Source organism: Meleagris gallopavo, chromosome 8 (genome assembly GCF_905368555.1).
Source record: "Meleagris gallopavo chromosome 8, MGAL_WU_HG_1.1, whole genome shotgun sequence".
NCBI classification, from domain to species: domain Eukaryota; kingdom Metazoa; phylum Chordata; class Aves; order Galliformes; family Phasianidae; genus Meleagris; species Meleagris gallopavo.
The window spans coordinates 16,301,227-16,315,289 of record NC_139411.1 but is presented as its reverse complement, the minus strand read 5'-3'; the positions used below and the strand labels follow the sequence as shown (position 1 = coordinate 16,315,289).

Here is a 14,063-nt window from a genome sequence, read left to right as displayed (position 1 = left end):
CCTTCGCTTTGTTAGAGAGTGCTGAGCCACTGGGTTGGTGGAAAGATGCAGCACCCTTGATAATTCAACTCCATTCTTCTCAAAGCTCTGGGCCACAAAATTACAACAGAAAAGGTTTGCAACACTAGAGCAGTCATTTACAGGATGTATTTATTACACTGTAAAAAGTCCATTGGATTTGTAAGCCATTTACCCCATATGTACACTGGCTGTACTCCCACCCCAACCTTGGGTTTCTCTCAGTACAGCATACACTGGGTTGGAGTTGACGCCTGTGTCCCTCCCAGTCACCAGTGAGATTTCTGAAATTGGTATTACTGAGAATTTAGCCAACGAATTCAGAGAGGAGGAAGAACAGAGATGCAGTGCTTGCCAGGCAACCAGTTCTGCTCTGGACATGAGGGGATGGAAGAGCAGGACATCCCTGCTGCAAGACAGTAGCACAGGAATGATGACTATCAGCTCCAAGAGACCCCAGATGGAAAAGAAGGTGGGCTCCCGACAACCAGAAAATGCATAAAGGTGCAATCTTCGCAAGAGCTTCCAAAAGAAAGCTGCTCCTCAGCACAGCAGACTTGCTGGGCATCTGCCAGCAGGTGCCACCGATCCCAGTATCTTCTCTGACTGAAGAGGAGGGGACAACTCTGGGCCAATGAAGCAAGTGGTGGACAATACAGCATTGCTGTGCAACCCAAGGGGAGTAGCTCCCCAAGTGCTGCTGGAGAGATGGCCATGGTATTCTGCTTTGACATTACAGGGCTCTGCATTTCCTCCTAATCTGATTAACTAGGCAGAGCCTCCTGAATTTGCTCTGCCCACCAGATGGCCTTTACATAGGAGGAGAGGAAGAAGGCAGCACCGTGCCTACCAGGCTCCCCTGCTCCCTAACTGGTCAGGAATTATTGCAATCCATGTTGCAGAAGGAAAGCATATGGCTACAGCATACAAGAAGCCCTGCATAGCAAGCTGGAAACTACACTGTGAGCAATCCTCTAGGCAAAATTTTCAACCTGCTGAGCTCAGGCATACCCACAGCCCAAATAAAGCAGTGCGGTCAGAAGCAGGAGCAGGAAAGCTAGGAAACAGCTGGGGAATTGTCCAGGGATTGAACTGAACAATCTGAGAGGCAGTCCTATACTGTTGTCCCTCTCCGGTGTTAAATCAACGCTTTTCCTTTTTCACCAGATGACACATTGGCAGCTTGGTCCCAGGCTGCTGGGTGTGGGTGTTGCCTGGTCCCTGAGATCGTGAAGGCAGGAAAGGAGATTGGTCAGTGGAACTGGATACCAAGAAGGGAGCAGTCAGGAATTTCTAGGCAGTTGCCACTAGAAAGGAACAAATGTGATGTGCTTTGGGGGCTTGCTGCAGCTGCCTTCTGTGCAGGTTAGCATCATCTTCTAAAACAAACATGCTCACTATCAGAGAACATTTGGCCAGCATCCTCTGCCAGAGCCTCCTCAGCAGACAGTTCTCAGATACCTTCAAGCTAATTGACTTCAGAGGTTGTCATGGGGTCAGTGGGCCGTGAAGTAGCTAAGAGGGGAACAGGAGAGGTGGCTTCTATTAGAGCTGGGTTGAGGATGATTGGAAGAGTCATAGGCGGGACTCCAACCTGCAGGGGAGAGGCAAGAGGCTGCAGGATAAGTGGTGGCTGTGCTGTTGCAGGAGGTATGTCTGTAACGGGGCTTGTCTTTGTTGTTGCTGATGCTGTGAAAGAAGGAGAGGAAGAGTTGCTGATGCTGGGAGATGCAGGTGCAGAAGCTCTCTCAGACTCTGGAAGAAAGAAGAGAAAAATACATTCTTATATAGGCCTGGACAAAGTCAACTTCAGCCTTAAGCTAATCTAGACTAAGGATCAGCTTCAGGGACCTTTTCAGACTTTTTTCTCCCCAGACTTTCCCCTTCTACATGCCTTCATAAGGGGCCTTGAAGAGCAGGTGTCAAACACAGCATTCTGCCTTTGCCTCTATCCACAAAAATCTCAGCAAGAAGGCCATAACCAAACCATTTGGAAACAGAATGGGTTCCACAACACAGAACAGCTGGTCAAAGCAAGGAAAAGCAGATCTATGCTTTACACATTCTGGGAAGATGCTTCCAGAAAGAAGAAAATGGGACTTACCAATAGCGCTCAGTTCAGAAGGCTTCTCTGATGGAGCTGGGTGGGTGGCTGGTCTTACATCCCCCACAGGAGAAGGGGGCAGGGCAGATGCTATTGACTTCTGAGGATGCTGCTCCATTGGTATGCTGGGGACAGGATCTAGGAAAACAAACAAACAGTGAGACACTACACCAGTTTACTCTCTCCTTTCGCCCACCCTCAGTTTGCCATCCTGATGCTAAGCTCTGATATCCTCCTGAATGTATTATCAGTAATATCCAGGCACTATGGCAGCTGGGTGCAGCAAGGTGCAAGCACTAGGCCCAAGACCCGTTTTTTTAAATGCTTGTCATTCCCTTGTACCTTGGATCACTGTTTGTTTGAAGAGCTCATCTCGCAGCCTAGGTAAGAAGCAGTCAATGCGCTCCCAGGTGATCTCCCAAAGATCAGAGTATCCTGTCCGCGAGTCTGCACTGTGGAATATCCCAGCCGTGTCCATTACAAGCAGCATATTCTTCAGAGACTCTGGGATGGCCTCCAGCTGTAATCAGAAACACTCCTCAGCACAGAGATGGGACACACAGCAATGAACAAAGGCTCCAAAAAAGCTGATGGGCTGCACTGGAAACAGAGGCTAAAGGGACACACCGTGGAACAAATGGGTTTGCAAGAGTTAAATTAAAAACAACAACAACAACCACCAAAGCATAAAGGGTTAAAATTTATGAATGACTGTTCAAAACACTTTCAGCACCTTACCAGTAAGTCACTGGAGCCAGCATGCATGTATTTGTCCATGAAGTCAAGGATTGTCAGCCACAAAGCAGCAAAAGTCGTCAGTGAGAGCAGCGGGGAGAGATGCTGTAGGAACACCTAGAAAAGAGCACAACCATTGTCAACAAGCATTATCAAGGCTGCTGTTCATGGCTTGGCAAGCCAATCTCACAAATCTGGAATGACCCCTCCCCTGTGGCAGGCTAGAAGGCCAGAAGATGCCAGAGGAATCCATTCTTCTAAGCTGCTTATACAGAAGAGTGAATTTTGTCTCTTGTGCCTGAGGTTCACTTCAGTTTTAATCAGCACCTCCTCTAGTCCTTCAGGCCCAGGTTTGTGACGAGCATCACTTCACCTCTAGAATAAACTGTCTTTAATTAATGCTGAATGATATACTTCTCTCTGCTGTTTGTAAACACCTTCCAGACAACTTTTCTGAATCCAAGATCACAGAGACAGCTCTGGAAAGAAGGCCCATCCCAGCAGCAGGTTGTGGTGGAAAGGCTCAGCACTGAAGACAGTCATACTAGCAAACTGACACCTCTCCAAATCAGAGATGCTGGGAAGCAAACAATGTTGTCCTCTTGATGCACATGTTCTCTCCTGAGCTTTCAGACAGCGGAAGCACACTCACCTTGGAGAGCAATGTTGAGGCTCTCATCCTGGTTTCTTCCATTCCACCAACATCAGCTGGGCTGATGTTCTCAAGGAGCTTCGTTAGCAGAGGGAACAGCACCTGTTGGATTGATATTTCTTTGTGAAAATCTCATCCAGTCCTTTTCATCTAACCACCTTAAAGGAAGAAGCTGGCTTTTGGAACTAATTTCTAGACCAAGAGCATGAGGGAAGTAGTGAGAAATTGAATATGTGGACTGATTTCCAAGAGGCTCTGTCTGAAGCCTAAGTAGAAAGGAATATTTCACAGGAGCAAAGTAGAGAAATGCCTGTGTATTATGGTGAGCAGACTATTCAGCAAGACAGTATTATGCCTCCTACAAAGAGCTTTGCTCTTCATGACTGTTATGGCTGCCATACCTGCATGCCCAGCCCAACCTGGAGGTTACCTTATTGAAGCACGACTCCCACTCTAGGGCATCTAAGGCCTGCAGGTCATGTACGAGGAGGGCCCGCTGCAAGTAGGTGAGTGCTTGCATCCGTACCTGGCGTCGGGCATCACAGCATAGCCAGGCAATACCTGCAAAAGAGGGGTTCAGTGCAGAGCCCACAGAGAAAGTGTCACATTCCAACTCACCCAGACTAGGTAGAGAAAGCTAATGAAGACCAAACACACTGAGGGGAGGGAACAAAATAAGAAGTATCAGACCTGTTCTAGGTCACAGATTGGGAATCTACTGTCACATCCAAAAGTAAGCTGGTAGCTAAGTCATGCTAAAAATACTGGATCTGACCCCATTTTGTTTTCCCACTTACACAGCAGACCCTAAAAAGCAACCTCTGCCTGCTATCTGCAATTAGCCCTCGGCTCCTCCACTTTCCTGAGGGCTGATGTTGTATTGAAAGTCTCTCTGCTCACTTCTCATCACAAGGGAATGACTTTACCTTGTAACAAAGGACACCAGCAGTTCGACCATAGCGTTCGGGAATCTGCTTCGATTTTCCTCCCTGAAGTCTCTAGATGGCGTTGCTCCTCTGCCCAGGAGCTGTAGATGGAAGCTGCTCGTGTGTGCAAGGTGTGCATGAGATCCAGGAGCTGCAAGTCGAGCATCACATTAAGTAACACAATTCTTGAATCAAACCTTATATCTGCTCCTTCCCAAACCAATGCTAGGAGGATCCCAGCTGCTATGAGATAGTTTCAGGCCCAGTTATCTGTGCAATCCCTAAGCATTCAAGTACTGGGCATCCTCCACAAAATTACTGTCAGTCAGTAGCCACATAAATTTCCTCATTGAGGGAGTAGCATTCCAAAATTCCCAGGAGAAAGAATGGATCCTTGGCCTGCACAGTGCATTTGCAATACACAGCATGTTGCCCTGCCTAACTTAAGGAGAAAAACAGTGTCTCAGCTACATTGCCCACAGACAACTCTATCTCCTTGCAACTTAGTTTTTTAAAGCAACATGAAACATGCAAAAACTCTCCAATGGCACATGACAGCATCCTAACAACTTTACTACTGAACTGTGGCCCAAAAGACTAGTGCTAAGTCAGCATCTTCACATCTTTGAAAGCCAAGATAGAGAGAAATAACTCCTGCATCCCAGTACTCTGTACTTGAAAACTAAACCCTGTGTCCCAGCCCACCAGGTTCTTCTCTCTCCATAAGCTCACATGCTCTGTCAGAGTCTCCACTAATCCCACATGAACCTCATGTCTCCAAACTCCCTTGATCCACATTCGTCTTCTGTAGTGACTGATTTCCAGACACCTAGACTTCTGGCTTTTCTCTCTCACTGCAGAACCACACTCTGCTACCAGCCCTAACCTTCACCATTCAGTGGTCACTAGTCCAGGATACAACCTCCCCTTATCCCATGAAGAGTCCCAGTGATTCCCTAGCAAGGTCCCGAGCGTGGGAAAGGAGAGGAGGAAATCCTTGCTATACTTACGTCCTGACTAACCTGTAAAGACACAGTGTGGTAGCTGGCAGGGATGCTCTCATCCTCGTCCTCATCACTGTGTGTGTGGGCCTGGTGCTGGCTCAAAACTCGTGATCGCCGAGTGGAGTTCTCCTTTGGCTTTTTTTTTAACCGACTGGATTTACTATCATGTCTGTGGCTCTTCCCCCTTTTCTCCTGGGACTTAGAGCCTAAAAAGGTAAAGGCAGCAACATACAATATGCACACTCCATCACAAAATGTTTTCAGCCTTTCAACACATGCAGCAGCCACTTTCTGACCCCAGTGGAGGGTTCTACTCATTTTAAGAGGTACCCAGCGCCCCTCAGGAACAGCCTTCTGCACCAACAGGAAGCCAACGCTTGCTGATGCTGCTACCTTCACATGAGGTGCTGGCCTCTTGTGTCACAGTGACAGGCACTCTTCTCATAGCAGAAGATTATCTGAGCACTGAGGACTCATTTCCCAACAGTACTTCACACATCCCTTCATGCTGCTGGGCACTCTCAAGCCTGATTCCAGCTGTCAAATCAAAGGCCATCTTACCTCCATTCAAGCTTGCCTCCACAAAAATGCGGATGGTTTTGACACAAAGCTCAAAGTTCTCAGGTGTCACGTGGGCAGCATCTCGCACAATGAAGGACAAGGACTCTACACACTTCATGAGAGACTTTGTGTCATGTGGGCCCAAATCCAGCCCCACGGTCAGGCTGTACTGATTGACAAGAGGAGACGGCCCCAGCCTGTTGAGCCCAGCACTGGGTTTAGAGGTGTCAATGTCATCTTTCCCCACCTGCAGGGCACAGCAAGAGGGTAGCAGGAGGAAGTAGTGTAACAAACTGCACTGCACGCACATGCTGAAAGAACCTTTCTTCTGAAACAATTCCCCTTTCTTCAACATTTGCCTCCCAGCTTTCTGCTCTCCATCTGCATCTCCTCCACATCTTCCCTTTACACCGTCAGCTCACCTCAGCTATCTCTTCTTTATCTCCCTTTATCTCCTTATTCTTTATCTCCCTACCACACCCTCTTCCAAAAACTAGGATTAGCTTTTTGGCACCAGAAGCCCCTTGGTTACTCACCACCAGCCAGCCACTGTTCATCATATCCACATCTGTCACCGAGCGGTGCATCTTGCCTGGCTTCCCATGGTCTGTGTACACCTCTGAATCAGACGTGTAGCCACGGTCTAGGCTCATGTCACTTGGATGATATGAGGAAACCTCACTGTCTGACTGAGCACCTTCAAGACAAAAGGCATAGGTTTTAGAGAGTGAAGTTGGAAGAGTAGCTATGAATAAGGGAGAAGCAATCTAGATCAGCATTAGCTAAGAACCACCAGTGGGTCCTGGAAGAATCTGAGCCAGGCCTTTCCTCCTGGGAAAGGAAGAACAACTGTAACTGAATTATGCACAGGAGATAGCAGGAAACACAGTCCTTGGCATTTATTCCTGGTATGTACATTTGTTTTTCCCTTTCAGAAGGAAGGGAATTTCCATCTTCTGCTAAGTCACTTATCAACTGACCATGGATTTAAAAGGGCAAATTCCAACAACTTGATCCCAGGGGAAGAATCATGTTTTAGAACCGTTGGAGGTGCTAGGTTCAGCCAAGGCAACTCCTAAAGCACAATGCAGAATATAGGACTTCAAGATAACCTTGAATTTCACATGTCCCAAGCTCAGAAACCCCTGCAAAGGCCAAATTTAAGGTACCGTGACAAAGTTATCTTGAACAAAAATTGTGGTTTTTTTTCCCCATTATTCAACATTATCTAGAAATCCACCAGCATCTAGATTTTCTGTGAACACAGTGCACCAAACATTTTCAGGAGGTAAAGAGAAATAATGTTTTAATCTACAGGATGCCATAGTCAAGTAGTCTGTTCAAGCAGTAAACACAGAAGCAGTAAAAAAAGAGCTGGGAGAAAAAAAAATCTTGTATTTACTCCAGAAGGCAAAGGGCACAAGCTGTTTAGCATAAAGCATCAGGACCTAGCAAAAAAAAGTTCTAGAAAAGCAGAGAGGAGAACAGCCCTTTAGGAAAGTCCTTTTTTTTTTTTTTTTTTTTTTTTTCCCTGTAGAAGTCTGAAGATGTCAGCCTCAAATACACTGCCAGCTGGCTAAAGCAGAACACGAACAGTTTGCTGGAAAGACCGTCTACTAACACAGTCAAGAGAAGTGGCAAACAGTGGGTTGGTCTTACAGGAATTGCTTGGGCACTCTGAAAACAAACTGATTTGGAAATGTAAGTTTAAAGAACTACTCCCTTTACAAACTCCTTAAAAAGAGGACACAAAGGAGTCAGTCCTCTAGAAGAAGAAACAGCTGGGTTTACATTACACACCTGGATGAGAGATTAAAGGCTATATTACTCATGGCACCAGACCCAACCACCAGAATATACTCCATGGGGCAGTGCAAAGACCTACAGCTGCTGCAACTGGTATCAATTTTCCTCCCCACTGCTCCCCCAGGGATGAGCACCTGGACTGCTGCTCAGAGTACGAAGAGATGGCAGAGTAGAGCCAGGGACAGAACACAGGGTAGGAGTGAACAGCAGGTGCTGGTCTTTAATCTTGATAATGTAGTTTAATATCAGCTTTGTTTTCTTGCAGTTCCCTCTGCTAATTGAAAAGCTTGGGGAAGCAGCTGCTTATCTGGCAGGCGGGCATCAGATTTCCTAGCAAAAGCCGGCCTATCTTACCTGTGTCATTATCTGCCCTTGCTGTAACCTGCAGGGCTGCAGGTGGCTTTACCCCAGACCCAATACACTCCAGGAGGGTGAAGAGCGTGTACCAGTCATCCCCAGAATGAATGTTGGCAGCATTGGTTTTCAGCAGTTCATGGAGGCCATAGGCAACCTCGTGGCTAACTCTGGACAACACATTTGGCTTCATCATGAGCAGGATACGTAATGAGAGGAGAACCTAGCCACAGAAAGAGATAGCAAGAATAACAGATCCTATTATATACAGCAAAGTCCTCCTTCCTTACTTAGGGCTACTTACAACCGCTGCTTGTTGTTACCTGTGCACTGATTTCTTCCCGACGAAGGAGCCGAATCGCCAGCCTCAGCAGCCCCACCACTGCCCTCTCCACTAAGAAGCAGAACTCCATTGCATTGACACAGAGGTGATAGAGGTGGTCTCGGACAGTTTGCCAGACACAGGTTACACGGTCCCTAGCCACAACAAGGAGGAGGGAAAGGGTAGGATGAAAGGAGATGAGACAAGCAGGATGCAGCTACTTTCCCCTTCCACCCCGAAGACTCCATACAACTCATAAACTGGTATTTCATAACTTCAAAGAAAAACTCCAGCAGAGAGATGTAAGAACAGACACATAGAAACAACAAAACTGTCAAGTATCTTATTTACTTAATTACTTGCTAATCAACCAGGTGGGCGAATTCTCTCTCCAGTGTTTAGTTTATATTCTCCAGACCTCATGATATCAAAGCAGTAATTCATGGCTGAATAGTCCCCATGTTTGCATACTAGAACAGAATTGCTAAACCCTGAAATTATAGCCACATGCTGCTTCAGCTGGCAAACGAAGCGCATAAGGAACTCATTCCCTAGACCCAGTCAGCAGCTGCAGTAAGGCAGACATATACAGCGAATATAAATGTATTTCAAGGTCATACCTATTTTCTAGTACAATCCTTAGAAGCATCTCCAAGCAGAAGGCAGCATCCTCTTCATCATATGTCTCCTCATCGGGAGTCACAGAGATTAGAGCCTAGAAAAGACAATTAATGTTTGTGACTTGCAGCTCCTCAAAACAGGGGTACCAGTGAGGACCAACAGAATGCTCTTAGAGGCTTTCTGGCAGCCAGTAGCTTCTTATTATGCATATTTGAAGCACAGAAAAGACAGACGTACCTAGAAGTGACTATCCACATGCCAACAACTGCCATAAAAGGAAGAGTTCCTGACATAAGAGGACTAAGAGCAAAATCTTCCTCCAGAACTGAGATGGCACATGAAATTTTCCAACAGTTTCTGTTACCAAAAGTCTCTTACAATGTTTTTGTAAGAGACAATTTACTGTCTCTCTGCTACTAAACAAATGTGTAACTTCTGTGCAGGCAGCCAACATAACAGACAAACTAATGGCTGGTTTCAAATCCCAAAATCCCAAATAGGCTTAAGACATCCTCTGAGGACAGAGGAGCTAGGTGAGTATACAACACATATGAATAATCACTCAGCAGACTTGTCCCATCACCCATCCTATCCCTTGCCCAGTATCTTTCTCACCTTCATCAGCTCCTGGAGAGATTCAAGTTGGAGGAATTTACTTTCTGTGATCAACTTCTCAGGATCACATTGCTGGAAAAGACAGAAAAGAGAACGATATATCCAGGATGCAGGGAAGGCATACAAACAGACCCCCAACAAAACACCACATGCTGCTGCAGTAGGTACTGAGAGTGGTTTCAACACAGTTACCTGGAGGAAAACTCCTGAAAGCTAGTTCAATCTTTAACATCAATTATCCTCTAACAGCGCTAGACGGATTTTATCAGGTAGCTCCTTGCCTTTTAAAAAGGAACATCTGCACATGGACTGCTTTGTCTTGGAAAAGATTAGTCATTTGAGAGTTAATAAATTTGTGCTTAGTTATAGCATAGTGATACCAAGGGCAGATCCCAGTTTCTTGTGCAAAACCGTCTCTATTTTCAAGTGTTACTACGTTTGTACATCATATCCTATAAGACTCTATTGCTGGCAATGCAGACTTGCTCATCTTTTCTTTATTATGTTTCCCAAGTCCTCTGGAAGCCTGGAATACTGTCTAGAAACATGCATGTTTATGCTTCTGTTACCTGTTATCCACATAATACTGTCACCACAAACAAAAGCAGGTTCTTTCACAGCCTGTATTTTACCTTTATGCACTCCAGAGCCGCTCGCTTTGCTTCCTGTGTCTCAGTAGATGGCCCTCTCATGCCAGATTGCTCTGTCCCACTGAGGGTGAGCCAACTAACAAAACTCAGCACTGTAGATTCACCACTGCAAATTAGAAGACATCAGCATCAGTAAGAAAACATTAAAGAAGAAAAAGAAAAGGTATACTATTTTCCAGGACTAAGGAGGATAAAAAAGACTGCCTAATTTATCTGCTCCACTCACCGGTTAGATGGTGTCTCCTCACGCTGCAGATAGATTTTACCATTGGGATCGACAAAGTCTTCAACCTGGAAGACAGACCAGAACAAGTATTTATTCAGTTGTCTACTTCTCTGTAGCCTGCTTTTGCCCCTACAATGCTTCACTTAACGATGAAAAACCACACTCAAGCACCTGCCCACAGCCAGCCAAACCCAGCTCTTGACCCCTCTACCCATAGAGTCACACCTCTCCACCACCCGGCAATACTAATACCGTACTCTAATACTCCATGCACTCTCTCTTCTGCACAATATTCAAAATTTGTTCAAGTAAAATGAATGGTGGAATTTCTCAAATACAACAAAAACAAAAATAAGAAAAAAAAAAAAAAGAAATGCTGTGAAACAAGCTGAGCCTGCATGTTACTTGAACATTACACTTTTTGATGGCTTTCTAGATCTGTACACACTTTACCAAATCCAGGCCTTCTTTGCAAGGGAGCTCTCCACCACTCTGAACTGATTCTATGAAAAGCCAATTTCCCACTCCCCGAGTCCTCAGCTATCCGTGAGCTGGCTGTGATTACCTCTACCATGGCCTTGGGCAGCAGTTCTGCTCGGAAAAGCTGCAGGAGGGCCTCCATGATGTTTTTCCAGCCCTCCCGCAGAATGTCACCATGGCGATGGGCCAAGTGAAACACAGTCTTTGCTGCAATATGGGCCTTGGGATTACTTCCAAAAACAGTCGGCAGGTTCTCAATAGACTAAAGGAAAGAAAAGGGGCAGCAGTCAGCAAGACTTGTTTCTTTCCCAACAGAAATCATAGCAGACTGATCAGAATCGACTACAGAAAAGGCAGCAATTCTTTGCACAATGCTGTGGACAACTAACTCAGCTCATATTTGCTTGACACAGAAACAAAGACAAGGTTGCTTTCCAGAGCAAGCTAAATCACTGAGACACTTAGACCTAAGCTCTGCACTACAGAACACTTTGAAAGTGCTCAATGCAAACTTACAAAAACACTTATTGTGCTATGGGAACTCACCCCAGAATCAAACCTTTAAATAAGGTATCACTGCCTCTCTGGCTGCAACCATTACCGTTTGATATGGAAACTAAGGCCAAAACCATTCAGACATATAAAGTTGCTCTCAAGACCAGTTAACAGCAAGCTAATCACCTCTACATTCTTTTCTATTCCTCTTCTTTTAAACAAAGTGGCTATGAATAGCAATTGCAGTGCTCAGTGGGGACACCTGATCACTGCTTGGGAAGTGGCAGAGGGACAGGCTGGAAAAGTGGGCCCATGAAAACCTAATGAGGTTCAATAAGGCCAAGTGCAGAGTGCTGCACTTAGAGTTGGGGCAATCCCAGGTATTTATACAAACTGGGGGAAGATCTCCAGGAGAACAGCCCTGTGGAGAAGGACCTGGGGGTCCTGTGAATGAGAAGCTGGACATGAGCCAGCAGTGTGCGCTTGCAGCCTGGAAGGCCAACTGTGTTCTGGGCTGCATTAAAAAAGGGGTGGCCAGCAGGGAAAGGGAGGTGACTGTCCCCTCTATTCAGCTCTTGTGAGGCCCCATCTGCAGAACTGCATCGAGGACTGGGGCTCCAAGTACAGGAAGGACGTGAAGCTCTTGGAGTGGGTCCAGAGGAGGGCCACTAAGATGATCAGAGGGCAGGAGCACCTCTCCTCTGGAGAAAGGTTGAGGGAACTGAGCTTGTTTAGCTTGGAGAAGAGAAGGCTCCAGGGAGACCTCATTATGGCCTTCCAGTACTTGAAGGGAGCATATAAACAGGAAGGGGAATGGCTGTTTACGAGGGTGGACAGTGATAGGACAGTGGGAAATGGTTTTAAACTGAGTCAGGGGAGGTTTAGGTTAGATATTAGGAGGAAGTTTTTTACACAGAGGGTGGTGACACACTGGAACAGGTTGCTCAAGGAGGTTATGGATGCCCTATCCCTGGAGGCATTCAAGGCCAGGCTGGATGTGGCTCTGGGCAGCCTGGGCTGCTGGTTGGCGACCCTGCACATAGCAAGGGGGTTGAAACTAGATGATCATTCTGGTCCTTTTCAACCCAGGCCATTCTATGATTCTAAGCTATGCAACACTTCAACATTCTTCTCCCACTTTCTAACAGTTCCTCTTTGATTTGTTTCCTCAGTCCCTGGAGACATTCATCTCTTCTCCCCTTCCATGAGACTGTCTCTCAAATATTTGTTCAGTTGTCATATCCCACTTTGTCCTCAAGCACTTCAGGACTTTAGGGCAGCAGAAAGTAATTGGTGTAGCTGGAATTAGCCGAAGATAAAAACTCACAGCTCGGTTCAAATCCAGAATTCCTTGATTCTACATCATCAGCAAAAGGCATAGTTGCTTAATTTTCACAGACTTAAGACTGCTCCGGATTCTAGTCTCACAACTAGATGGGATGCAGCTGGCAATAGCTGGTGCCTCTGAGAGCTTATTCTAGTTGCTTCTACTGTGTAAATCTGTGTCAAACAGTTGTTTCACAGCAGACATTCCTTTCCTTGTGTAATCTGCTGGTAGTCTCAAAATCTGGTATGCCTGGAGAGGATCGAGTATTTCATCTTTACTGTAGTGAGATGTGCTGGAAAAGGGAATCAAAAGCAACTCCACTGCTTGATTGTTGAGGGTTTTGCTTTCTGTTTATTGTCTTTTAACAGTCAAGCTGGTGCTCTTTCATTGCTACCAATGCAGGATGTGAGCAATATAAAAAACATCCAGTTCAGACAACTCTATTTTTCTGTACAGTTTTGGAACAGCCAAACTCCATTAACTGGACTAATTTGCAAGACTGTTCTCTTTCTGCTATCCCTTTGAAAGATTTCAAAAATCATCTGTTTGGGCCATTTTACACCCATACTTTCACCCTCTAAAGATCTTGTTCCAGCCCCACTCCTTTTTGTGTGTGTGTGCACGCAATTTGGCAAAATTCTGTTCTGCTCACTGTGGGTCTTGTACAGGTTCTAAGAACAATGTTGTAGATTTCTTTATATGTTTGACCTTAGAAAGGAATTGTAATCTCCCTAGCACCTTCTGCCATATACTACCTACCAAAAACCTCAGGGGAAAAAAATTAGGCAGGTGATGTTCCAAGCAAAAAGATCTGAGCAGAAAAGCTTAAATCAATCATTGTACCTTGGACTGTATCAGAAATAGTACTTAAGCTCTTGCTAAAGATGAAACAAACTGCTGATGTTATTTCCTGATCCCAGTGAACAATTCAAAATATGTTTTTCTAACCACTTTATGCTGCACAGATGCACAGCCCCTACACTTACAGAGAACCGATCACAAAATAGTCCCTCTTGGCACTGCACAAGCTCTATAGCCAAATATTTAATAACTGAAATGAATAAACTCACTTGGGAGTATGGATGATCACTGCCTTTACATGGAGATCTAAGTTTCCTCATATGAAATAGGTGGAATAAGCAGTTTTATATGAACTGCTACTTTTGA

General features: G+C 45.6%; 1 protein-coding gene across 6 annotated transcripts in view; it reads right to left on the bottom strand.

The window, feature by feature from the left end:
- Positions 1 to 133: 133 nt before the first annotated feature.
- The window catches only part of GBF1 (golgi brefeldin A resistant guanine nucleotide exchange factor 1), a 97,369-nt gene continuing 83,439 nt past the window's right edge, over positions 134 to 14,063 (bottom strand). For 4 of the 6 annotated variants that reach the window (XM_085229786.1, XM_085229790.1, XM_085229788.1 and 1 more), the window contains 17 exons: positions 11,160 to 11,336; positions 10,595 to 10,659; positions 10,351 to 10,474; positions 9,719 to 9,790; positions 9,103 to 9,197; positions 8,484 to 8,637; positions 8,161 to 8,383; positions 6,537 to 6,697; positions 6,001 to 6,247; positions 5,446 to 5,645; positions 4,436 to 4,586; positions 3,940 to 4,070; positions 3,510 to 3,611; positions 2,861 to 2,974; positions 2,465 to 2,642; positions 2,123 to 2,260; positions 134 to 1,773 (listed from right to left, as the gene is read on the bottom strand). In XM_085229786.1, coding sequence (XP_085085912.1) covers positions 1,487 to 1,773; positions 2,123 to 2,260; positions 2,465 to 2,642; positions 2,861 to 2,974; positions 3,510 to 3,611; positions 3,940 to 4,070; positions 4,436 to 4,586; positions 5,446 to 5,645; positions 6,001 to 6,247; positions 6,537 to 6,697; positions 8,161 to 8,383; positions 8,484 to 8,637; positions 9,103 to 9,197; positions 9,719 to 9,790; positions 10,351 to 10,474; positions 10,595 to 10,659; positions 11,160 to 11,336 — 2,619 coding nt within the window. In that variant the 3' untranslated portion in view covers positions 134 to 1,486. The remainder of the gene's footprint in view (positions 1,774 to 2,122; positions 2,261 to 2,464; positions 2,643 to 2,860; positions 2,975 to 3,509; positions 3,612 to 3,939; positions 4,071 to 4,435; positions 4,587 to 5,445; positions 5,646 to 6,000; positions 6,248 to 6,536; positions 6,698 to 8,160; positions 8,384 to 8,483; positions 8,638 to 9,102; positions 9,198 to 9,718; positions 9,791 to 10,350; positions 10,475 to 10,594; positions 10,660 to 11,159; positions 11,337 to 14,063) is intronic. The other 2 variants (XM_085229787.1, XM_085229791.1) reach the window with 1 other exon arrangement.